Genomic DNA, 26,881 nt, shown 5'->3' with positions numbered 1-26,881 from the left:
GCATTATTTACATATTCTACACATGAGCATGTACTTTCAAGGATGATACATATATCATTCGCTTGTTTCATTCATATATATTCTCACGTACAGATGCACTTCAAATAAAAAGTTTTGAATTTTTCATCATATATATTTTTGAAAATGTATCCAATAATACATAACTTAATGACTATCTTATCTATCACAATAAAATAGGATGGGTGGCCACATTTCATGATTTTTATTACGTGTTATTTCGTGCGCAACTAACAATACATAAAACCAGCTGACCTTGGAGCTTCGCTTTTATTGGCATCCAAACAAATCTCAGACGGTTGGTTTCAACGGTCAGTCACTTTCCCACGCTAAGGACCTGCTCGTAATTCCGCCTACTTCTTCCTTTTGTTTTTTCAATTTTCTTTTTACAGATTTCTTTTCATTATGCTTTTAATCCATATTTGCATTTCTTCCTCTTTCACCTTTTGATCCTCCGTCAAGCTTCCATATCAGGTAAGCCCGCTTTTTTTATTTTATTTTTTCTGCCGTCCTTTTTCCGCGAAATGTATAAAAGATGTGAAATTTCATTCTGTTTAGGATCAGACTATTTAGTTTAATTTGTTTTCTGAAATCGCAATGTGCATTGTGTTGGATGGTACCCTTTTGATGATCATATCTGTGTGTGGGTTGTTTTGTTCATTCCTTCATTTTATACAATTATGCGGAGAAATTTCTATGGTGGGCAATCTTTGAAATGCATGAAAACATTAGAATTTGCTGAAAGTTTCTTGCTTTGTTTTTGAATCACACAAAATAGGTTTTCTTGAACTGAATCTGGGTTTGGTTGATCACATTTATTAGGTTAGGTGAGTTTCCTTTGGTTTCTATTTAAGTTTATCGTTGTTAGTTGATTTGTCATTATATCGCACAGTTGGGATGGTGAGAGTTTGATGGGTGGTTTTGTTCTGGGACTTGCTGTTAGTAGCTTCTATCATGGTTGGTGATGCACAATTACATATGGTCTGCATTGAAATTTTTTTAAAAAAAATTGTTGTTTTTAATTCCTTTTTTTGTTGTTTGTAGCTTAACTGCAATGCTGTGGTTTTGATGTTCCTAATTGATTCCTTGTGTCTTGCTTTGGCCGGTTGAAGATGGGATGCTTAACTTTGATTTGGGAGGGTAGGAGCATCTATTATCTTTCAACCAGTGATTTCCTTGAGTTTTCCTAACTGGAAGGTCATGAGATTCTAGAGCAATTGTTAGGCAGATGGCAGCAAAGGAAAATTCTTCTGTACAAGTGCAGAAGAACTTAGAGGGGTTTGTAGCCATTCTAACATCTGCAGCATGTGAATGGTTTTTTATATTTCTTCTGCTTGTCAATGGACTATTATCCTATTTGCTGACTAAATTTGCAAACTATTGCAATTTGCAAAAGCCTTGCATCTTTTGCTCGAGGTTTGAACATGTTATAGGCAACGAAAAACCTCAACTTTATCAGGATCTACTTTGCAGCAACCACATATCAGAGCTCTCGTCTTGGATAGCTCGTCAAGTTTATGGTAAGCATGATGGAAATGAAACTTGTGAAGATTCCAACCCAGAAACGCACATTCTTTTGGATGGTAAGTCAGGATTGGATCTTCGAAGTTCCGGTTCAAAGAGGTCCAACCAGAAGAGAAATTTTGTTCATAGTTCTGTGGGTGCAAGTCCATGCTCTTATTGCAGTAGGCATCGGAGACCTAGAGAAAATGCTCAAGGACTGCGACGGAAGTCACCTAGTCCCAAACCTAATATTCCTTTGCCACGTTTTTCAACCCGTAGCCGTTTACCTCGTCGGGATGGTTCAAAGAAGATGAGGGATAAATTTCCTGCCTCAGTAACTGTTCGTGGTTCCGGAAGAGTTGGCTGGGATCCCATGTCACATGTAGGAGGATACACTGAGTTGAGGGTTTGTTCTAATACTGACTCTGCCCGTTTTCCGGGAAAAATTGGTTGGGATCCCTTGTCACATGTAGGATACACTGAGTTGAAGATTAGTTCTGATACTGACTCTGAGTTTCCATTTTCTGATGACGACGATGGGAGCAGTTTCATCAGTGGAATTCATGAGCCTAAGAGGGAACGATTTGTAGTTCAATGTGCTTCAGAAAATCCATTCAAAGCACCAGTGGAAGGTTTGAATCCAGCAAAGCAAAGCAATGTTTCCTACAAAGACAAACCTTCACCTTCTGATCCATGTGTGCAGCCAGATGGTAGCAAGGCCTCTGAGGTAAAGGTCTTGGGTGCCAATGTTGCTGTTGAGAATGGCTTCGATGAGCCTAACTGGCAGCAAGCGAGTTGGACGTCCAATCCTTCTGCATTAGCTGAGCTTATTTCACCAGATGATGCCCCCCCATCATCTAATGTTGTTGAAAAAAGTAAGCTCAACCTTCCTCATCTTAGGATTCCAATTCACTTGAGTTATGAACTTACTACTCTAGATGACACTTGTTAGTTGGGGAATCATCAGATATGTCTAAATTATCTCTCTCTCTCTCTCTCTCTCTCATGCATGCCATTGATAAATATTACATTGCTCCTTTTTTGAAATTTTTAGCAGATGGTACTGGGACAAGCGACATTGGACATGCATCCACCAATAAGAACGATGAACTTTTGAAGTCTATAAGGGCAACAGATGGAGCATCTGCTAAAACTGATCCTATCATAGATGATCCAGCTCTTGTAAAGCCAAATCATATTAGTGTAAATGTTGTGTCTGAGTCAGCAGCCACCGGTAAAGAAGCAGATTTGTCTGGTATTGTTAAAGAACCTACATTGAAGGGAGTTAATGGGGAACTGAAACCGTTGGCTTCACAAATTTCTTCTGCTCAGCAGAGTAATTTATCATCAAATAATACAATGTCTGGGGTAAATGGTTGCGCTGATGAAAAGCAGGTAACTGATGCTTCCAAATCTAATCCAAAGCCAATGATTCATACATCAGCATCAGTAGAATCTGCTCTTGAATCTCTGGATGAAGGCTATGTCAGTGAAATTGAAGGTGAAAGTCTAGATGATCGGTTAAAACGACAGGTTGAATATTACAGAAAATGCATAAAGGAATTGTATAAGGAATTAGAGGAAGAAAGGAGTGCTTCCACAATTGCTGCAAATCAGGCAATGGCCATGATCACGAAGCTGCAAGAAGAGAAAGCTGCAATTCATATGGAGGCCCTTCAGTACTTAAGAATGATGGAAGAGCAGGCTGAGTTTGATGTAGACGCACTGGAAAAAGCCAATGATCTCCTGGCTGAAAAGGAGAAAGAGATACAGGACTTGGAAGCAGAGCTAGAATTTTCAAAGTTTGATGTCCCAGATGAAACAATGGAGAATATGCCGCTCAAAAGCTCTAATTTGAAGGGTGAAATTGACACCACTGAGAGTACTGATGTGCCCATCATAAAGAATGATGTCGAAGTTACTTGCAACTCAAGTACTGTTGTGCCCGGCATAGAAAAGGATGTTGAAGTTGCTTGTAACTCAATGGATACTGAGGTACCCGAAGCTAGTAATGATCGTCTTTTTTCTGAAACTACGCTTTTAGAGTTTGAGGATGAAAAATTATACATTTCAAATTGTTTGAAGAGCTTGGAGAGGAAGCTTTCTGAAATTTCCTGTAATGGGGTTCCCTTCAACATGCCTAATGGTGGGCAGGCTAGAAAGTATATGGATGATGAACCAATTCAAGAAGAGACTCCTATAAAGGAGAGGGTTCTATTAAATGGTCAGGTTGAAGAGAATGTTGTGCATGGACAAAAAGATTTACATGTATCTAACGGAAGCTCTGCTGCTCAAGAGGGGCCAGCTCATTCTGAAAGTTTAGACCATGAAGAAAAAAATGATTCCGATTTCCATGGGCAAAATGATTTCATGGATCATAGAGAAACCGAGTTGGTTGTTCTGGAAAATGAAATCTCAGACCTTAATGATAGGTTGGAGGCACTAGAGACTGATCATGATTTTCTTGAGCACATGCTTTACTCTCTTCAAAATGGAAATGAAGGCCTACGGTTTGTTCAAGACATAGCTCATCAGCTGCGAGAATTGCGAAAAATTGGGACCGCTTTCAGATGTCAGTCTGTTTCCTAACCTCAGCTGCACCATCACATGGTAAGTATGTTATCAAAAGACTTAAATGTGCTTTTGCTTTCTGCATAATTTTCCTACATTTTTTCAAAATATGTTTTCCTGCATTTACTTTACCATTCATGCATTTTTTTTTCTCAGATTTATTTGAAATACAAAGGCAGAAATCAAAACCAATGCTTCGAGTTTCAATCAGCGATCATCTGAGTGCAAAAATGAAGAAATCAATTGCATTCCTTCGGTCACCTACAATCTTGAAAACCCAAAATGACTCTTGGAAGAAAAGAAAAAAAAAAAAAAAAAGGGGGGGGGGGGGGGGGGGGGGGGGGGGGCCGGGGTGGGGTGGGGTGTTCAGGTACCAAGCCACTTCCATTGTAAATTCAAGCAGATCTGTTATAGTCAGTTTAGAGAGTTTACCCCAAAGTTTTCTCAAATAGCGTCACGCAAATTTGGGTTTGCAAAATAGGACTGCTTGTATCTCTTATCGACTAAATTCCATTTGTTTGCTAAGTAAATTCAAGTATGCAAACCCAACGTAGGAACGAAAAGTTCTAACATGTAACATATATAAACAACATTCATCTCACAATAACTAATCACACAATGAGCCCACGATGTAAGAAGTGCCTTTGCTAAGTAACTTGCTTGGTGGTTACATATAATAACTCGATGACCTTGGCAATAATGCGTTCCTTGACTTTTGGAACACGACTGTGCAACGGGATTGGTGGATACTTCCTGGCTAAGCTTTCAAGTTTCAAAAGGCTTACAGGCCTTTGTCCAATCCTTTGGTGACCGTACATTGAACATAGAAAACTCCCATAACGAAGAAACAGTAATGTGCCATTGTCACAGATGATAACGACCCTCATTGCCTTTGTGACGGTTTTGCTTACGTAGTGGAAAGAAAAACATACAAAAATAATGAATACAAACACAAGAATCATGTTAGAACCCATTTGTAAAGAGTGTTGTTAAACGAACCTTAAAATTAATTGAGTACACCCTATAATTTAAGTTAATCTTAATATTTTAATCAAAATATAAAATTAAATAAGTACACCTCATTTAATTACCAAAAATAGCTATAATACAACACTCTAATACCAATCCTAAATCAAGTTTTTCTTTTTGTATGAATTTGTGCCCTCTTTTCAGATTTTGGGTTTCATCAAAATCTTTAATTTCGTAATACCAATCCTAAACTAATACTCGCTGCGTTATTCGTGAGCACCAAGCAATATGAAAACTTTTCTACGTCTGATAAGGGTTGAATATAGTAAGTAAGGTGTACTTATTAAAATTTTATTTGTTTCATAATTCAATATATCTTTTTTGGTCATTTTATATTAGGGTTCGTTTAGCAGCACTCTTTGTAAATACTTGTCTAGAAAGTGTTTCTGCTCATAACCGTTTTTACTGCTTCTATCAGAAATACACTGAAATTTTTCATAAAAACCCAAGTGCTTCATCAACGTGCCTTTGTTAAGAAGTGTTCCGAATGCTTTTATAACCCATAAGAACTTCTAATGTTTGAATCATTTTTTATTATTCTGAAAAAGCTTTTACCCATTTTATTTCCCAGTAGCAATTCAAACAATGAAGGGGGACTTTGCAAAGCAGGGTTGCTTCTACTTTCTTAAAGCAAACACAAACAAATAGTATATAGTGAGAGGATCACAGAAAAAGAAAAGAAATGAGAGAAACTCAAATTGTCATATTATTTTCACCAATCCATAATATTATCAAGAGACCAAGGGAAAGTAGGGGCTCGAGACAATACAGGTTTTTGGGTTTACTATATTGTTGAAGAATACATAAGTCTTACATTGAAAACTTAACAAAATAAAAAGTTCCATATAATAAATAGTTTTACTCCTAATAACATCGAGGCTTTTTGTATAAAACCCTACACATGTTAAACAAATGGTTATGTTAGCAACAATATCGATGTTGCTAGTGGTAGGCCAAGAATCTGCCCCTCTGAAGTTTTAACATGGTATTAAAATGAGTCGGTTGACTAGACCCGATTAAACTCAAATCAAACAAAAAATCCCAAATTGGGAGAACATAGGTCCGTGCCTCAGTGTTCACACATACATGTGCCTGCGTCTAGTCCAATCAAACCATCATGACGACTTTGCTTACGTATCGACGTCTTTGTCATTCTGTGAACATTTCATAAGTCCGTGAAGCTCTTTATGAAGCAAAGACTTCCAATCCAATCCAATCAAACCAAACCAAAGTGATACTATAATAGCAACCAAACCTTGCCACCTATTCATCAAGAAATCACAAACCAGAAGCACTACCAAGCTGTACAAACCCATTACTTCAGTCAGCCATTTCGTCGAACACCCAAAATAAGACTTCCATTTTTCTGCCATTATCAGCCATGTTTCTTCAGCTCTTAACCTTGGCCTCCCTGGTCCTCCTTCCCCTACTTTTCTTCTTCGTCTTCAAGGCTTCATCACAACCTAACCCCAAAACCAGCAACAACACCAAGCTCCCCAAATCATACCCAATAATCGGCTCTTTCATAACCCTCTCCAAAAACCATGAACGCAGGCTCCCATGGTTCACAGACCTGCTCCGAAGCTCGCCATCAAACACCTTCACCCTCCACCACTCTCTGGGCAAGCACTTCGTCGTCACGGCCAACCCCACTGTCGTCCAGCACATCCTCAAGACCCATTTCCCCATCTACGAAAAAGGCAACACCTTCCGCACCACCCTCACCGACCTCCTCGGCGACGGCATCTTCAACGCCGACGGCGACAACTGGAAGTTCCAGCGCCAAGTCTCCAGCCACGAATTCAACACCAAGTCTCTGCGTAAATTCGTCGAACAGGTCGTCGACGCCGAGCTCTCCGACCGCCTCATTCCCATTCTCTCCTCCTCCGCCACCAGCAATTCAATTCTCGACTTCCAGGACATTCTCCAACGCTTCGCCTTCGATAACATTAGCAGAATCGCATTTGGGTACGATCCGGCTTACCTGTTACCCTCTCTGCCCGAAGCCAAATTCGCAGTAGCTTTCGACGACGCAGTTCAAATCAGCAGCGACAGGTTCAGTTCGTTACCCCCAGTGTGGAAGCTCAAAAGGGTTCTCGGAATTGGCTCCGAGAAGCGCCTCCGAGCTGCGGTCTCTGAAGTTCGCGAGTTCGCGAACACCATTGTTAGGGAAAAGAAGCGAGAGCTGAACGAGACGAAGGCTCTAGAGTCCGTGGATCTCCTCTCCCGGTTCTTAGGCTCAGGCCACTCGGATGAAAAGTTCGTCACCGACATCGTCATCAGCTTCACCCTCGCCGGCCGAGACACCACGTCGGCAGCTCTCACATGGTTCTTCTGGCTACTATCGCAGAACCCACATGTGGAAGACGAGATTCTAAAGGAGATCAGCGGAACGGCGGAGTTGGAGTCGGCCGCAGGGGGTTACGACGAGGTGAAGGAGATGGTGTACACTCACGCGGCGCTGTGCGAGAGCATGAGGCTGTACCCGCCGGTTGCCGCGGACAGCAAACAGGCGATGAAGGACGACGTTTTGCCGGACGGGACGAAGGTGAAGAAGGGAATGACGGTGACCTACCACGTGTACGCGATGGGGCGGATGGAGGAGATTTGGGGGGAGGACTGGGCAGAGTACAGGCCCGATAGGTGGCTGGAGAGAGAGGAGAATGGGGCCCACAAGTGGAAGTTTGTCGGGAGGGACTCGTTCAGCTACCCTGTGTTTCAGGCGGGGCCCAGGATCTGCTTGGGGAAGGAGATGGCGTTTCTGCAGATGAAGAGGGTGGTGAGTGCGGTTTTGAAGAGGTTTAAGGTGGTCCCGGTGGAGAGGGAGGGTAGAGCCCAGCCAGAGTTTGTGCCCTACATCACCGGAAAAATGAAAGGTGGCTTTCCGGTCACCATTGTGGAGAGGGCTTGATGAAGAATATGTATGTTTTGTTCACAGATTTTCAGTGTGTACACGATGTAGGCTTAACAATAGCTACAGCGTTGGTTTAATTAGTACGTGCGTAATTAAGTTGAAGGTTTACGATCGTAAGCATGCAGGTAGATTCTTAATTATTATTATTTCTTGAGTTGAGTATGCAATTAGCAGATTACTTGTTCATCAAGCACTATGTTTAAAGAAAAGTTGACCCATGCTCCCTCAACTATAGATTTTGTTCCACTTGGTCTTTCTTAACTTGTTCCAAACGTTCATCATCTTTCAAAACATGTCAATGTTCTTCTTTTTGTCAACTATATTAATTGCTTCCTTAAATTTAAGGGCATTTCTGTTCATTCACGTTAATATATGATTTGACCCACTCAAATTGACATTCTTCCTTTCACACCTCATTTTCACTCGCTTTTTGTCCGTTTTCACCTTTACCCCCCAATCGAATAGTCAATTGGAAGTCATGTTGAGTGAATTGACATTTATGCTAATAAAATTAGGAGAATGTTTGGCTCCTCATATATCAGAGTCATTCCTTCTCCAGATAAGATGTGGCCTCTTACAAAATAACACATGTTATAAACTTGACTGAAAAAGTATATTAACACATTTTGAAAGATTAGAGGAGTTGAAAACCAAATTAAAAGTACATAGCACAAAAATAGAATGATAAGGGGTATAATTCAAAAGGAGATTGCTAAAATTTTCTCATACCTTAATATAAACGATAATTAAACAAATATGTTCAATTAATTATAAAAAAAGAGACACATAATTAAGAGCACTTCCATTCCATTGTGCTATGGAAAAAGACAAGGTAAACACTGTTCATGTGAATAGTGATTGCCATAGCAACTCAATGACAAATACTATTTATATGAGATATAACGAGAGGAATTTGTATAGATTTTAATGTGGGAAGTGAAGAATATTGCTAGTTATTTATATAAGAAAAAAAATTCTGAATTTTTTAAATATTTTTTATAAAATATTTTTGGTATTTAAATTGATTGCTGACATTAGCTTGCCGAGACAACAACATGTCATTAGCTTGTCAAAGCAGCAGTCCAAACAAATCTTACCCAGTTTTGTGAGCTCACTTATTGTCATCGGAACTTTTACTTTGTGGGGATTGTTTTTGGAGCTAGGCCAAAACTATGGCAAAAGGGAGGGTGGAAGTGCTCTAATCAATGAAATACGAGGTCGGTCCAAAACTATGTGTGTGCATGAAGGACAAATGTACATGGAGCTCGCGGAGGCATTGACATGTCACATGTAGTCACGTGCATAGTTTAAAATATCGATAATATCGAAGAAATATCGAGGATATTTCGATTTTTTTGAATCACGGATATTTCGGAACATATCCATGTACATATCGTATAAATATCGACGATAATATCGGAAAATATCGATGTCGATAATTTCGCTCACATTTCAGCAATATTTTGTCAAAATATCGGTGTAATATCGCTAAAATATCGAAAATATCGAAAATATCGATGTGAAGGAAAAAAAAGTTATTAAAAAAAAAGGGGGAAAAAGGGGAGAAAAAAGCACAAAGGGGATATGAACCCCTCCTATTTTACTCCTCCAACACCTTAAACACCATATCACTTATGTTTTTGTGATAATATGCTAAAATATTTATATTTATATTTATATGGGTGGTATGTTAACAATTACATGCAAAACTATTTTGGGGATTTATCATTTGATGACTACTCTTCACAATACACTTACTCTACACATAGAGATGATGAAGATAGTGAAAAATTTGAACCTCGTAGGAACTCTATGTGGTACTAAGTCATTCATGTATCTTACCATGCAATGTATAAAGTGTAAAATATTATAGTAAATCATTATATATGAATGATTACGGTGTATTTAATCTTTTTTCATTAATTATTACATATTTTTTACACTCATAGTGTTTGCCCCTTGCTGTATAATCAACTTAAATTAGTTAAATCCATCATGCAATGGATTTTCTTCTAATTTTTTGTCATAAACTCATAGATAATTGACTAAATTGACATTCTCCAAAGTTTCAATAAAAATTTCCAAGTTTTTCTTACAATTTCCGTGGTTTTTATTCAATTTTTATCGATATCGATAATATCCCGATATTTCCATCGAAATTTCCATATTTTTAGACTACCGATATTTCCGATATCATCGATATTTTAGACCTTGGTCACGTGTGACGTGTCTGCTAATGAAACCTCCTTCAATTTCTTTAAAATAAATACCATTGCAAATATATATTACATATTTATGTATCAGACTGAGAAAACTGAGACTGATGAGAGTGTGAGTGAGGGAGAAAGAAGAATGGCATCTGCATATTGTCCAGGTAATAATACAATAAATTTTGGTAGATTATTAGTCAATAATAATTATTGTAATTAATTATGGAAATGAAATAAATGTTTTTGTTTTGATTTCGATATAGGTAAGAGTTCATGGCCAGAGATAGTCGGAGAAGATGGGGAAGTTGCAGCGGCGAAGATAGAGCAAGAGAAGCCTGATGTTCATGCAATCGTCATCCCCGAAGGAACTATAATCACCCAAGAGTTGAGGTGCAACCGGGTCCGGGTCTGGGTTGATGAAAACGGCGTCGTCACCACGGTTCCCCGCGTTGGCTAGCTAGGCCTACTTACAAAAAGGGCTTTGTTTGTTGATAGAAATTATCTACCATATGATGTAAATTGTGATGATATCAAAATCCTCTCATCAATAAAATTTCCTGGGAATTATCTAAACATTAGTTGTTCCAGAAAAAGAAAGAAAATACTTAATCACATCCATAGTCTTCTTCCTTGAAGGCTTGGCCAAATAAAAGAAAATACTTTTACCATATCCATGGGTCTCATGTTGTTTGGATCTTCTCTATTTTATATCTCATCAAGCTCTGCCATGTTGTTTGAGATTGCTTTAAAATTCACTAGGCATTTTTATTTTCCAAAGCTTTTGTGGTTGCGGGTTTTCTGCGTGTGTTGAAATGACTTGGCTAACGAACAGATGATCCTGCATCAACTCCACCAGGTTGGGAAGAAGTCGACTCTGGCGAGAAAGCTTTAACAACTTCAGCATATCTCTCTGCAACAATCCTCTTTAAATCATATTCAGCAATCCAAGTATTCTCAGTAGCATTCTTACCCAACCATTTCACTAAGAACCGCCTATATTGGTTACCCTTCTTTGACGTCACCTCTTTGACATCCAACACATCCTCAACAATATATGGTTGTGCCTCCTTTGAAATTGTTTCTTCATCAAATCCCTCAAACAAATACAAATCAAACACATTGAAATATGGGCTAATCTGGAGATCCGGTGGCAGCTCTATCATGTAAGCGATTGAGCTCATTTTCTTCAACACCTTATATGGCCCAAACATCTTGGACTTCAATTTATGGTATGTGTCTTTTGGAAATCTTTCCTTCTTCAAATGCACCCAAACCATGTCACCTTCTTCAAAATCTTTGACTCTTCGGTGTTGATTGTCTGCAGAACTAGCCTTTATTACTGCCCTCACTTCTTCGTGCACTCTTTTCACTTGGTCCGCCAAACCCTCTCCATCATCACTCATCTTCATCTCTTCTGGAAGTGGAACTAAGTCAAGAACATTTTGAGGCTTAAGTCCATAAGCACCTTCAAAAGGTGTCTTCTGCATCATTAGGTCATCAAATTAATAGATTAGGCTATTGCAAACTTAAATTCACAATATATTTTCGCTTTAAATCAAGCATAATTCAAAATCAAATTGAATTTCTTATTAAACATTATTCATCTAACAAAGGACATCAACGAAAAACCACTGGAGTGTATAGAAAAGTCTATGAATTTTGTACGAGTTGCATCAGGGATACTGTACCTCTTTATTATCCAGAGAAACTGCTTTGAACTCTTTCGCATCGGGACTTGACTTTGTTTTCTCAGACTGAAGCAGAAACGTATTATTAGTCAAAGCATCTATACAAAGATTCCACAGAGGGTCTTGACAACCAAAACTGAATGTGGTTTTCCACAGTTCAAAGCATCTATACAATTGCATATTCTAGGAAATAATTTATTCATATATAACAAAATATTTTCTTCATAGAATTCGACCTACTTACTGTGGAAGCAACAATATTTTCCAGCGCTTCAGGTCCGTTCTCCTTTACATATCTCTCCACCTCGGCAAGAAAATTGTCTCTGTCAAACGAGGACTTCTTCCGCTTGTTAAACCAGTTGATAACAATTTGTAGGTCCACGGAGAGGCATGGACGGATAAGGTGGTTATAGACATAAAATGCACCACCATATTGAGGTATCAGCAACCAGAAGACAATCATTAGCCTAATGTGCGGCCACAGTGGGAGCCTGACAGGTACAGATTTGGGAAAAATAGGAAACATAACTAGATGATCATTGAACAATGAAAAGTTGTATAACAAATGTCAGCAGCACTATATCCAAAAGGACCTGACCGAGACCTAACTCGGCAGATTTTATGGAAGTATGCAGATGGATGTGATATTGCAGGGACAAAGATCTGAAGATGATGAATTACATCCATTTCACATGTTTGAATTGAATGAGAAAAAGAAAAAAAAAAAAAAAAAGCAATGAGCAGAATGTCAAATATGAAAACATGAACGTATTACAATTGTGTTCATACATCTGTTAAACTAACTGCTACTCCATGTGATTGTGAATGTATTACCAGAAAGCTACCACATATATGAAAACATGCATAATATATCACAACCATCTTGAAAAGTAACTTCAAAATTATTTATGAAACTCTCTGTTTCGTCTCAATAATACCACAATGAATGGATTATGCACACAAATTCACTTCTGACAATTTTTCATGGCGGTCGGAAGAAGATTCCAGAAATTGAGAACAACCAGATTGTGAAAATCTCTGCTCTCCTTATTATTCTAGTGAAGGCTAGGAAATGTTTGAAAATCTCATTCCTTTTTCAATTTTATTTACAATGTATGTATTAAGAAATAAAAATTATGGACGATCAAATTAATTGAGCGAAACTTGGGGGAAACTCGCAACATTAAATTCACACTTCTGAAAGGATTTCATGATAACTAGCCTGAAAGTTCTGTCAAAGCTTTTCTTGCCTAAAATATGCAATAAAATAAACAGCAGAATTACCATTCAAGGAACTTCATAAATGCATGTTCAAAGAGCAAAATCAATGAGAAGACAACCCAATAAGCATTCAACCTCTGAGAATCTGAAATAGAATTGGCCTCAATCGCCCTAATGGAACAACATCTGTCAAAAGAAAATACAAACATCAAGGAGATCTTCATCACTGTATCAACATCGATATTGCAGTTTTTAAGTCGTCATTAATCAAAACAAAATTATTATAAAGTAATCATCATCATGACATCATCAAATGTAATATCGAAAAATTTGAAATCGGAACAAAATTGGTAAAGAAAAACATTGTTTCTTCAAAATAAAAATGTATGAGGGTGGGGCAGAGAGGCTTACAGAGGATACAGCAGAGCAAGTAGAGGGCTGCAATTAAAAACAAAAAAGAAAAAAACCCAAAAAATAAAAGACAAGAGGAAAAATAAAAAATCACAAACAACATGGAAATGATGACAAGCTTACTATATCATATTCTGAGAAAAATTTGATCAACTGTTTCTCTTAGAGCAAAGCATACCATGCAAGAACATCAAAGCACTGAAAGGCAAATTCAACAAGACCCACGAAGCCCATCTTCAGCTTCAGCTTCTTCGTATCGTTTTCCTTGTCGTTGTCCTCAGCTCTGAAATCGGAACTTGAAAGACTTTGGACAAGACCTTGTGAAGAAGCAAGACCTGTCCGTACAGCGAGGAACTTTTGTTCCATAAGTTTATGATCAAACCTTAAAAAGGTAAAGTTTCACTATGACTCGAAAGTCGAGAAGTCGTCCGTCCGACCAATAAAAAACAAGGGCAAATAAATGAAACGCGAGCACGTCTGCATAGATGTGTACATTAAACCAAAAAAAAGAGGAAATAAAACGTGTTTACCCCAAAAAAAAACATAAGTGAACATCGGCTTAAAACGGTAACTTAGCAATGGAAGAATCTGCCAACCAACATCAGTTTAGTTAACCTCCCAATGCCAACTCTCAATTGGGATTGGTGTCTCCCATTTTCCATTTTGAAGCGTTTATCACTTGATATGTACGGGTATTATTTTGTTGAAAATTTGAATGAAATAAGAAAATAATAGTCAAAAGGAAAATGATGATGATGTTAGGAAAAGAAGATTTTGGAGATGCACGGGAAATCATCTAATTTGCCTATAAATAGGCTTGCTCATTCAGTTGTAGGACACCACCGATCCAAAGAGAAAATAGAGAGAGAGAAATTTGAGAGAGTGAGAGCTTAATCCTAGAAGAGTTTTATCAGAATGAGAAAGTTCTGTCATTATAAAAATCATAAGAGCAAATACAATCTTACTCCCAATATTCAGTGGTATTTTTTATACTATGATAATTATTTTTATAACATTTAAGTTTTTATAAGCGTGGGAGTTCTCACGCTTATTTGTTGGAAGTGCATAAAAGGCCAAGTATGAATTTGTGCATAAGAGGCCATTTGATCTCAAGCCAGACCTCAAATGGGTCGGCTGAAATGTGAGTCCAAACTCAACCGCTACTAACAAGTTGCACTCATTCTAGACGATGACCTACTTGGTCTTGCAGAGTTGGTTTGGAAGGATTGCCCGAGGTCGACCTGGTCAGCATCAAAGTCAAATAAGTGACTGACACGAAGCTAAACTGTGAAAAACCGAATTTTTAAAAATATATATATTTTACTGCCTATTTAGTTATATATTTAAATTGATTATATATATTGTTGTTACATATTTTTTTAATTATTATAAATATTATTATAATAATACTTATATATTTATATATTTATGATAATATTTAGTTTCTTTAATTATTAAATAAATATATAAAGAAGCTTGTTATTCATGTGTAGTTCACTTCATGCATGTTAAATGGCTGAGTTGAAAGGTGTAGTAATCCTATTACATTTGCAACACCTCATGCTATGACATTTTATACCTGGCAGTTTTATATTCATTACATGCATTATCACCTTGAGTTTATCTATTTACTTTGCAGAGCATGAGACACCTCATGCTATAATTTTGGGTTGCTGGCAGCCTTATCTTGTTAATATCATGCCAAATCGACAACACGTTATTTTGTTAGCCGCCATAAGTTAGTAGCAACCGACTTTTCCTTAATATAAATAGGGCATTTTACAATTGAAAGGAGAGAGAAGCTTGTGTTTTCTTAAAATTTTGAGCTTGCTTTGGAATTGAGGTAGGGGTTTTTTGGTGACCTTTTACAAAGATTGATTTAATTAAATTTCGTGAATTCTATATTATGTGTGCTATTATAATGGGTATTTTTGATATTGTATAATATTCTTACTATATGATATTTATGTATTGTGAACTATTTGCATAATATTGGCATACTTATATCATGTCATGGTAATTGGTTGGAGTTGTTGGATTGAGAAAATAATTAGGGAAAAGAGGGTAATGGGAAGGATCTTTTGTGTAGTTTAGTCTGACCATTGTAGGGACCAAGTTCAGGCGAGCCCGTGTGCACAGTAGATTAGGAAATCGGCGGTATAATTGTCGATTGGGTGATTTGGGCTTGGAGATCAATGGTTTAGACAAGATGACTAGCAAAAAGGGAATTATGGGATAATTGATATGGGTGTTATTTTATATAATGGGGCATTCGGAATCACAGTGGTAAAGTACATGGTATGGGACATGCAGATTTGCTTGCCCTATTATATAAATTAACGGGTTGGGTAGAATTGAAGTTCATTCATGCATTATTATTAATGTGATATTTGGTTGTGTGATTGCATGTCATATAATTTAGTTATATCAATCTATTGTGGTAAGGTCTTATGTCCCTACTGAGCTGTGGTTGCTCACCCTTTACCCTGTTTAATTTTTCAGATGAATTAGTAGGCAAAACAAGGATTAAATCAATTAAGGCTAAATTAGATGAGAGTAGTAGAGCTTTATTTATTTCTTGTAAAGTTGTAACATTTTGGGAGCTTTTTTATTTTTTATTTTAAATATTTATTTATAAAAGAAGTTTATTTTAAACAATTATTTATTTTATTTTTATTTTATTTTAGTTTTTATTTTCTCACGCGCCGAGCACGGGATTTTCACCTACCCCGAGTTCGGGGCGTGACATATACATAGTCAGCATCAAAGTGAATTAAGTAGATGCTTGAATTGAAAGTGAACTCTTCCAATCTATAAATATCATCAAAAAATATATATAAATATCAGTGTGTGAGATCAGGAGGAAGCTAGCTACAACAATGTCAAGTTGTCCAGGTAAGATTAATTGTGGGATTAACATACTTAATTATTAGTTACAATTAATTAATTTTCACAACAACAGGTAAAAAGTTGTGGCTTGTGGGGCAAAGTGGAGAAGTTGCAGCGGAAAAGATAGAGTGAGAGAATCATAATGTTGGAGTAATCGTCATACTGGAAGGCTCTCCAACCACTAGGGACTTAAGGTGTGACATGGTCTGGGTCTGGATCAATCGAAACCGCGTCACACCAAGGCTCCTCAGGTTGGCTAACTAGTACCTACTTTAGCTAGGGCACCAAACTAGTCCTAAATAAATAAGGGCCCAGCTAGCTAGAGCTCGTCAATGGGCCGGGTCGGGTTAACCCGACCTAAATTTAATAGACTTGGGTTGGGCTGGGCTGGGCTTTAAAGAGGAGAAAGAAAATATCGGGCCGAACTAGACCGGATTTTTTTAGAAAATTCAAAGTCCAAGCCCGACCTATGAGCCGGGCTTGAGAAAGCCCATCGGGCTGGGCCTGACTAAACTCAACGGGCCGGGCCTAAATGAGCCCTACTTCATTAAAAAAAAAATCATAAACTTAATCATAAAGGCATTTTAGTCCAAATTTGAGATTAAACTCACTTAATTTCAATATTTTCACTTCAAACCAAATTCATAAAACATCCAATAAAGTCACACAACTTATAAGATTTTCACAAAAATAATAAAACCAAGTATTATTTTTGATGTTATTACATAATTAGATCGTAATACGTTTTAAGAAATCATTTTTTTAAAAAAACTAAGTATAAAAAAAATAAAAATAAAAATTTAAAGGATGGTATGAATAAATATGCAAATATTTGGTGATGCGTTCAAGAAAAGCATGATTATATTTGGTGGTACGATTATGTTTCGTGATATGATTATATTTGGTGATGTGATATGTTGTTCATCTTATATATATATATATATATATATCAGTCCCCTTCTATTGAGGGATCCCTTAAATAATTTTATTTGAAGGACGCCCTTTAGGGTACCATACCATTTTTTTCCCAATGATCCAAACCATCTATTTTTTAGGTCTTCATTCATAGATCATCCTTACTAAAAATTAGACAAATCGGAAACCGTTTCGATATCCAATTGTGTCTTACAAAATCAATGAACATGGTGCTTCAAGAAAATACTAAAATTTCAATAACTCAATTGAGTGGCCAAATGATATCTGATTTAAGTAATTTTTTGTAGAGATCATCTTTGAATGAGTATCTACAAAATAGATGGTTTTGATTAGTGAAATATAATCCGGAGTAGGGTCTACAAGGGGTATCCCTCAAATAAGAAGGATCCCTCAATGGAAGCTCTGTGTGTGTATATATATATATAATTGTTGAATTAATAATTGACACAAATTAATGTGCTAATCATCCAATTATAAACTAGGAATGAGTAAAGAAAAGTAAATGAAATGAAACAAATTATATATGTGATTTAAGTGATATAATCCTAAACCTAAACTCTTATTTATACATAATTATATATATTTGCGGGCCTAACGGGTCAGGCTTTTGTGGGCGGGCCGGGCCGGTCTTTAGACACCCAAGTCCAAGCCTAACCTGGCCCAAGGCGGGCCGGGTCATCTCAAAATCCATAACGAGCCGGACCGAACTTTTTTTCGATGGGCCTGGCAGGCCCCCATCGACCCATGAGCCCGCGGGTCAAATAATGAGGCCTACGAGAAATCCCTTACTTGTTCGGCTGGCGGATCAAACATTAGATCACTACTCATGAGCGGCGGCCCATCTAGCTAGTTGAGCCTTCCTTGCCCACCTTTTCATTTCTTTATTGGCCCAGCCCCCAGCCTTCAACCATTAACCTCTGATGCTAGTTTCTCTCGTCGGATCACTACTCATGAGCGGCGGCCCATCTGTGCACCCTCTCTGATGTAAGAAGTTCCTTTGCTAAGTAAATTGCTTGGTGGTTACATATAATAACTCGATGACTTTGGCAATAATGTATTCTTTGGCTTTTGGAACATGACTTGTGCAATGGGATTGGTGGATACTTCCTGGCTAAGCTTTCAAGTTTCAAAAGACTTACAGGCCTTTCCCCAATCCATTGGTGACCGTACATTGACCATAGAAAACTCCCATAACGAAGAAACAGCAATGTGCCATTCTCACAGCTGATAACGACCCTCATTGTGACGGTTTTGCTTACGTAGTGGAAAGAAAAACAAACAAAAATAAAAAATGATGAATACAAACACAAGAATCATGTTAGAACCCATTTGTAAATACTTGTCTAGAAAGCGTTTTTGCTCAATCGTTTTTATTGCTTTTATCATAAATACACTGAAATCTTTCATAAAAACCCAAGTACTTCATCAAAGTACCTTTGTTAAGAAACGTTCCGAACGATTTTATAACCCATAAAAACTTCTAATGTTTGAATTATTTTTTATTATCTGAAAATGCTTTTACCTATTTTATTTCGTGGTAGCAGTTCAAACAATGAAGAGGGAACTTTGCAAAAGCAGGGTTGCTTCTACTTTCTTAAAACAAACACAAACAAATAGTATATAGTGAGAGGATCACATAAAAAGAAGAGAAATGATAGAAACTCAAATTGTCATATTATTGTCCCCAATCCATGATATTATCAAGAGAACAAGGGACGGTAAGGGCCCAAGACAATATAAGTTTTTTGGTTCACTGGAAGAATACATGAATTTCATGAAATTTAATAAAATAAAAATTTTTATATAATAAATAATTTCACTTCTAATAACATCGAGATTTTTTTGTATAAAATCCTACACCTGTTAAATAGGTGGTTACTACATGAACTTCTCAACCATCATGACAACTTTGCTTACGTATAGACGTCTTTGTCATTATGTGAACATAAATCCAGGAAGCTCTTTATGAGACTAAGTCTAGTCAAGCATACTTTTTAGGTAATTGTTTGGGAAAATTGAAAAGTCTAAAATTTTCTTTTAGAGCATGTCCACCGCTGCACCAAACCTGGGCAAAAGGCCCCCCTGGCAGCCCATTCCAGCTCCAGCGCACAACAATGAGCCAGGGCAAATGGTGGGTCCCACCAGCCTGGGCAAGCCCAAAGGCTAATTCTGCCTGGGCTGTTGCCCTCGGGCTGCTGACATCAGCATGATGTCAGCAGCTGATTTTCAAATTTTTTATTACTGTTGGACCCAACTAGCCCACATTGCCCAATAGTTACAAGCCATGTGGCTTCTCCTGGAGCCTCCGATCAAAAAATATTGCACAATCCAACGATTGTCCAATTTTTGGCTTTAAAAAATTGAACAAAAAATCAAAAAATTTTAAAAAATATATCAAAAAATTCTGAAATTTTTTTCTATACATACCTACCAATATTATTCACTTTCCACACCAATTTAATTTCAAAATTTTGTCCGAAAATGTTATCTTGATTTTTAGGTGAGGATTTTACGATAAATATTAACACTTGGGAATTGAAAATCTTATCCGAAAAGCTTATCAAAATCAATGATTTAAGTATAAATAAAATAAAATAAATTTAAGTGAATAGTAATTGCCTTAGACTTGCCCTAGACTTAGCCCTCATGGATGGAACCACAAATGGCAAGCCTGACACTATTCACGTGAATAGTGGCAGCCCTTGCTTGCCCTTGCCCTAGACTTAGCCCTTATGGGTGGAGATGCTCTTATGATCGAATCCAATCCAATCAAACCAACGTGACACTACAAATAGCAACCAAACCTTGCCACCTATTCATCAAGAAATCACAAACCAGAAGCACTACCAAGCTGTACAAACCCATTACTTCAGTCAGCCATTTCGTCGAACATCCCAAAAAAGACTTCCATTTTTCTGCCATTATCAGCCATGTTTCTTCAGCTCTTAACCTTGGCCTCCCTGGTCCTCCTTCCCTTACTTTTCTTCTTCGTCTTCAAGGCTTCATCACAACCAAACCCCAAAACCAGCAACAACACCAAGCTCCCCAAATCATACCCAATAATCGGCTCTTTCATAACCCTCTCCAAAAACCATGAACGCAGGCTCCCATGGTTCACAGACCTCCTCCGAAGCTCGCCATCAAACACCTTCACCCTCCACCACTCTCTGGGCAAGCACTTCGTCGTCACGGCCAACCCCACTGTCGTCCAGCACATCCTCAAGACCCATTTCCCCATCTACGAAAAAGGCAACACCATCCGCACCACCCTCACCGACCTCCTCGGCCACGGCATCTTCAACGCCGACGGCGACAACTGGAAGTTCCAGCGCCAAGTCTCCAGCCACGAATTCAACACCAAGTCTCTGCGTAAATTCGTCGAACAGGTCGTCGACACCGAGCTCTCCGACCGCCTCATTCCCATTCTCTCCTCCTCCGCCACCAGCAATTCAATTCTCGACTTCCAGGACATTCTCCAACGCTTCGCCTTCGATAACATTAGCAGAATCGCATTTGGGTACGATCCGGCTTACCTGCTACCCTCTCTGCCCGAAGCCAAATTCGCAGTAGCTTTCGACGACGCAGTTCAAATCAGCAGTGACAGGTTCAGATCGTTATCCCCAGTGTGGAAGCTCAAAAGGGTTCTCGGAATTGGCTCCGAGAAGCACCTCCGAGCTGCGGTCTCCGAAGTTCGCGAGTTCGCGAACACCATTGTTAGGGAAAAGAAGCGAGAGCTGAGCGAGACGAAGGCTCTAGAGTCCGTGGATCTCCTCTCCCGGTTCTTATGCTCAGGCCACTCGGATGAAAAGTTCGTCACCGACATCGTCATCAGCTTTACCCTCGCCGGCCGAGACACCACGTCGGCAGCGCTTACATGGTTCTTCTGGCTACTCTCGCAGAACCAACATGTGGAAGACGAGATTCTGAAGGAGATCAGCGGAACGGTGTCGTCGGAGTCGGCCGCAGGTGGTTACGATGAAGTGAAGGAGATGGTGTACACTCACGCGGCGCTGTGCGAGAGCATGAGGCTGTACCCGCCGGTTGCCGCGGACAGCAAACAGGCGATGAAGGACGACGTCTTGCCGGACGGGACGAAGGTGAAGAAGGGAATGACGGTGACCTACCACGTGTACGCGATGGGGCGGATGGAGGAGATTTGGGGGGAGGACTGGGCAGAGTACAGGCCCGAGAGATGGCTGGAGAGAGAGGAGAATGGGGCCCACAAGTGGAAGTTTGTCGGGAAGGACTCGTTCACCTACCCTGTGTTTCAGGCGGGGCCCAGGATCTGCTTGGGGAAGGAGATGGCGTTTCTGCAGATGAAGAGGGTGGTGAGTGCGGTTTTGAAGAGGTTTAAGGTGGTCCCGGTGGAGAGGGAGGGTGGAGCCCAGCCAGAGTTTGTGGCCTACCTCACCGGAAAGATGAAAGGTGGCTTTCCGGTCACCATTGTGGAGAGGGCTTGATGAAGAATATGTATGTCTTGTTCACAGAGTTTCAATGTGTACACGATATTAGGCTTAACAATTAGTACGTGCGTAATTAAGTTGAAGGTCTTAATATTTATTATTTCTCGAGTTGAGTGTTTGTGTACTTTGTACGAACGATTTTATTATAAATATATGCAAATGGCAGATTACTTGTTCATCAAGCACTATGTTTAAAGAAAAGTTTACCAACGCCACATCATTAAAATGAGATTTTGCATCAACAAACGACATAGTCTTCTTCCTTGAAGGCTTGGCCAAATAAAAGAAAATACTTTTACCATATCCATGGGTCTCATGTTGTTTGGATCTTCTCTATTTTATATCTCATCAAGCTCTGCCATGTTGTTTGAGATTGCTTTAAAATTCACTAGGCATTTTTATTTTCCAAAGCTTTTGTGGTTGTGGGTTTTCTGCGTGTGTTGAAATGACTTGGCTAACGAACAGATGATCATGCATCAACTCCTCCACCAGCTTGGGAAGAAGTCGACTCTGGCGAGAAAGCTTTAACAACTTCAGCATATCTCTCTGCAACAATCCTCTTTAAATCATATTCAGCAATCCAAGTATTCTCAGTAGCATTCTTACCCAACCATTTCACTAAGAACCGCCTATATTGGTTACCCTTCTTTGACGTCACCTCTTTGACATCCAACACATCCTCAACAATATATGGTTGTGCCTCCTTTGAAATTGTTTCTTCATCAAATCCCTCAAACAAATACAAATCAAACACATTGAAATATGGGCTAATCTGGAGATCCGGTGGCAGCTCTATCATGTAAGCGATTGAGCTCATTTTCTTCAACACCTTATATGGCCCAAACATCTTGGACTTCAATTTATGGTATGTGTCTTTTGGAAATCTTTCCTTCTTCAAATGCACCCAAACCATGTCACCTTCTTCAAAATCTTTGACTCTTCGGTGTTGATTGTCTGCAGAACTAGCCTTTATAACTGCCCTCACTTCTTCGTGCACTCTTTTCACTTGGTCCGCCAAACCCTCTCCATCATCACTCATCTTCATCTCTTCTGGAAGTGGAACTAAGTCAAGAACATTTTGAGGCTTAAGTCCATAAGCACCTTCAAAAGGTGTTAAAGCCCGATCTCACTCTGGAGGATGACCTACTTGGTCTTGCCGAGTTGGTTTGGAAGGATTGCCCGATCTCAATCTCAAGAGGTCAACCTCGTCAGCATCAAAGTCAAATAAGTGATTGACACGAAGCTATACATAGTCAGCATCAAAGTGAAATAAGTAGAAGCTTGAATTGAAAGTCAACTCTTCAAATCTATAAATATCATCAAAATATATATATATAAATATCAGAGTGTGTGATCAGGAGGAAGCTAGCTACAACAATGTCATATTGTCCAAGTAAGATTAATTGTGGGATTAATATACTTAATTATTGGTTACAATTAATTAATGTTTACAACAACAGGTAAAAAGTAGTGGCCGGAGGTGGTGGGGCAAAGTGGTGAAGATGCAGCGGCAAAGATAGAGTGAGAGAATCATAATATTCGAGCAATCGTCATACTGGAAGGCTCTCCAACCACCAGGGACCTGAGGTGTGACATGGTCTGGGTCTGGGTCAATCGAAACCGCATCGCACCGAGGCTCCTCAAGTTGGCTCACTAGTAGCTACTTTAGCTAGGGCACCAAACTAGTCCTAAATAAATATAAGGGCCTAGCTGGCTACCTTCCAGGATTTATATATGTTCTTGCTTCTTAGAAAGGAAACTTATGTTATAACGAATAAATTGCTATGTTTAAATTTAATTGCTGTCCAAAATTTTCTATATAGGGTGAAAGCCCCCTGATGGCCATGGCCAACAAAAGTTTTACAGAGAAATAAAAAGAGTAAATATAAAAATGTTATAAAAATAACCTGGGATATGTGCGATAATTCTGAGCTGCACGTAAAGTAGATGAGACACAGCATTTAACGAGGTTCGGCTATGCCTACGTCCTCGGAGAGCAGCAGCAGTAACTTTTCCATTATGTAAAAGGATAGAGCTACAAGTTTAGTGTTTACAATATATGTGGCTCACTGAATTTTCTCTCTAGGAGAATTTCTCTCTGCTCTCTCTTTCCTCTTTCTTCCTTCTCTTCCTTTCTCCTTTTTTCTTCTCCTTCTTCTTTCCGTTTCTCTTCTTATTTATAGGCTGAAATAATCACTATTCATCACTATTCATCACTGTTCACCCGTGACAGACAAACTCTATCAAAGCCGCCAAATGAACAGTAATGAACAGTAATGAACAGTAATGAACAGTATGTGTGGGCTCCATTTCAAGACTTTTATAACACTCCCCCTTGGAGACTACATGACCCTAGATTGGTTGCCTCATTAAAACCTTGCTTGGAAAAACCCAGTGGGAAAATCTAAGCGAAGGAAAAAGAGTACAACGTGCATATGTCCTATGTTAGAGGACTCTTGAATGCTCCCCCTGATTTTGCATGCTCCAACTTGATTGCTTGCAGAGTTGTCGTAATCCGATGCCATGTACTAACTTTTGGAATGTATATTTCGGCAATGATTTAGTGAAGAGATCTGCCAGGTTATCACTTGAGCGGATTTGTCTGACTTTGATTTCTTGACTCTTCTGGAGCTCATGTGTATAGAAAAACTTTGGTGATATGTGTTTGGTCCTGTCACCCTTGATATATCCTCCTGTAATCTGAGCAATACAAGCGGCATTGTCCTCATTCAGAATTGTTGGAGTGTCTGTTGTTGAGGGTAGGGCACATGTGCTTCGGATGTGATGGATTACCGATCTTAACCAAACGCATTCACGACTGGCTTCATGGAGGGCAAGTATTTCCGAGTGATTGGAAGATGTGGCCACTAATGTTTGTTTTGTTGAACGCCATGAGATCGCAGTTCCTCCACATGTAAATACATACCCAGTCTGTGATCGTCCTTGATGTGGATCAGAGAGATATCCTGCATCAGCATAACCAATAATACTCTGGGCGTTGGTCGATTCACTGGAATAGAATAACCCCATGTCTGTTGTCCCACGAAGGTATCGTAGAACATGTTTGATGCCGGTCCAGTGTCGCCTTGTTGGAGCAGAACTGTACCTTGCTAACAGATTTACTGAGAATGATATGTCTGGTCTGGTACATTGTGCGAGGTACAATAAAGCACCTATTGCACTAAGATATGGTACTTCTGGACCAAGGACCATTTCATCATTCCCTTTTGGACGATATGGGTCTTTCTTAGTGTCAAGCGATCGAACGACCATTGGAGTGCTAAGTGGATGGGCTTTATCCATGCCAAACCGTTTCAATACTTTCTCAGTATAAGTTGATTGATGCACCAAAATTCCATTAGCACTGTGCTCAATCTGCAAGCCAAGACAATATTTTGTCTTTCCAAGATCCTTCATCTCAAACTCACGTTTGAGATAATCAACAGTCTTTTGAAGCTCTGCAGAAGTTCCAATTAGATTCATGTCGTCGACATATACTGCCACTATCGCAAATCCAGACTTTGATTTCTTAATAAACACACATGGGCAAACAGGATCATTTGTGTATCCTTCCTTCAGTAAATACTTACTGAGACGATTGTACCACATTCGTCCAGATTGTTTTAGCCCATATAATGATCTTCTCAATTTAACTGAGAACATGCCCCGTGGTGTGTTTCTGGCTGCTTCAGGCAACCTGAATCCTTCTGGAACTTTCATGTATATATCTGTATCCAATTCTCCATACAAATATGCGGTAATAACATCCATGAGTCTCATTTCAAGTTTTTCTGAAACCGCCAAACTTATTAGGTAACGGAATGTAATTGTGTCCATTACTGGAGAGTACGTTTCCACATAATCAATTCCAGGCCTTTGTGAAGAACCTTGCGCAACGAGTCGCGCTTTATACCTTGAGATCTCATTTTTCTCATTGCGCTTTCTTGTAAATACCCACTTGTAACCTACAGGGTTCACATTGGGTGGAGTTGGACTAATATGTCCAAAAACACTCCTTTTTTCCAAAGAATTTAATTCTGCCTGGATTGCATCCTTCCACTTGGGCCAATCTTGCCTCTGTGTACATTCATTAATAGAGCGTGGTTCAATATCATCATCTTTTATGATTTCAGCAGCCACTGAGAATGCAAATATATCATCGATGATCATCTCATTTCTACTCCACAATTCATCAGTGGACGTATAATTTATGGAGATTTCTTGACTTTCAGGTACGGTTGCCACTTTAGGGGCACTTGTCTCACCAATGACGTTTTCCTTGTCAAGAAGTACATGTCCCTCTTTAGGGGCATTTGAATTATGAATTGTGGGCTCTCTATTTATTTCATTTGGATTCATTTTGTCCATCAACTTCCTCTTTCGAGGAACTGAATCCTTTGAGCCTAGTGGTCTGCCACGTTTTAGGCGTGCAGCAGATGAACCATTTGCTGGCACATTGCTTTGTCCATTATGGACATCAATCCGTGCGGGTGCATTTGCAGCTGGGATATGAGATTTTGTCACCTTTGCTGCATCATTAAATGCATCTGGCATCTGATTTGCAATACTTTGGAGGTGAACAATCCTTCTTACTTCGTTTTCGCATTGAGCAGTATGAGGATCGAGATGAGACAATGTGGATACATTCCATGATAATTCACATCGTTTTTCAGGAATGAGTTTGCCTTGTTCTTTAGACACAGATTTTTCTCCCCCTAATGGTGGGAAGATTGTCTCATCAAAATCACAATCCGCAAATCGTGCGGTAAAAATATCACCCGTCAGGGGTTCTAAGTATTTGATGATAGATGGTGAATCAAAACCAACATAAATTCCCAATCTGCGTTGAGGGCCCATCTTAGTACGTTGTGGTGGTGCAATGGGCACATATACTGTACACCCAAAAATTCTTAAATGTGAAATGTTTGGTTGATTTCCTAATACGAGTTGTATGGGAGAACATTGATTGTTGGCAACGGGCCTTAATCGCACAAGTGATGCTGCATGTAAAATGGCATATCCCCAAGC

The 26,881-nt window shown here is 39.0% G+C and overlaps 5 protein-coding genes across 12 annotated transcripts; 3 read left to right on the top strand and 2 right to left on the bottom strand.

Moving 5' to 3' along the window:
* LOC18766874 (probable myosin-binding protein 4) lies at window positions 317-4,395 on the top strand. 5 transcript variants are annotated; one of them, XM_020553870.1, is made up of 4 exons: window positions 317-492; window positions 1,131-2,396; window positions 2,576-4,131; window positions 4,249-4,395. In XM_020553870.1, the coding sequence occupies exons 2-3, from the start codon at window positions 1,247-1,249 to the stop codon at window positions 4,108-4,110; spliced, it is 2,685 nt and encodes an 894-aa protein (XP_020409459.1). In that variant the 5' UTR covers window positions 317-492; window positions 1,131-1,246; the 3' UTR covers window positions 4,111-4,131; window positions 4,249-4,395. The 5 variants fall into 5 exon arrangements, with proteins under 5 accessions (XP_020409459.1, XP_020409458.1, XP_020409457.1 ...); XM_020553869.1 differs by having other exon boundaries at window positions 1,063-2,396; XM_020553868.1 differs by having other exon boundaries at window positions 317-975; window positions 1,063-2,396.
* LOC18766869 (cytochrome P450 94A1) lies at window positions 6,168-8,352 on the top strand. Its single transcript, XM_007199730.2, has one exon. The coding sequence runs from the start codon at window positions 6,503-6,505 to the stop codon at window positions 8,030-8,032; it is 1,530 nt and encodes a 509-aa protein (XP_007199792.1). The 5' UTR covers window positions 6,168-6,502; the 3' UTR covers window positions 8,033-8,352.
* Window positions 10,771-14,059, bottom strand: LOC18766384. 4 transcript variants are annotated; one of them, XM_020570316.1, is made up of 6 exons: window positions 13,744-14,059; window positions 13,566-13,592; window positions 13,218-13,340; window positions 12,178-12,424; window positions 11,934-11,999; window positions 10,771-11,723 (listed from the first exon to the last, which is right to left on the bottom strand). In XM_020570316.1, the coding sequence occupies exons 1-6, from the start codon at window positions 13,929-13,931 to the stop codon at window positions 11,067-11,069; spliced, it is 1,308 nt and encodes a 435-aa protein (XP_020425905.1). In that variant the 5' UTR covers window positions 13,932-14,059; the 3' UTR covers window positions 10,771-11,066. The 4 variants fall into 4 exon arrangements, with proteins under 4 accessions (XP_020425905.1, XP_020425906.1, XP_007200007.2 ...); XM_020570317.1 differs by having other exon boundaries at window positions 10,771-11,726; window positions 13,290-13,340; window positions 13,744-14,058; XM_007199945.2 differs by having other exon boundaries at window positions 10,771-11,726; window positions 13,744-14,054.
* Window positions 20,114-22,038, top strand: LOC18766385 (cytochrome P450 94A1). The gene has a single exon (XM_007200908.2). It carries the CDS (start codon window positions 20,321-20,323, stop codon window positions 21,848-21,850), a length of 1,530 nt encoding a protein of 509 aa, XP_007200970.1. The 5' UTR covers window positions 20,114-20,320; the 3' UTR covers window positions 21,851-22,038.
* On the bottom strand, window positions 22,113-22,961 carry LOC109950646. The gene has a single exon (XM_020570319.1). The coding sequence runs from the start codon at window positions 22,896-22,898 to the stop codon at window positions 22,323-22,325; it is 576 nt and encodes a 191-aa protein (XP_020425908.1). The 5' UTR covers window positions 22,899-22,961; the 3' UTR covers window positions 22,113-22,322.

This window comes from Prunus persica, chromosome G8 (genome assembly GCF_000346465.2).
Source record: "Prunus persica cultivar Lovell chromosome G8, Prunus_persica_NCBIv2, whole genome shotgun sequence".
Lineage (NCBI taxonomy): Eukaryota > Viridiplantae > Streptophyta > Magnoliopsida > Rosales > Rosaceae > Prunus > Prunus persica.
Note: the sequence above shows the minus strand (reverse complement) of the source record. Positions and strands in the feature narration are given on the sequence as shown.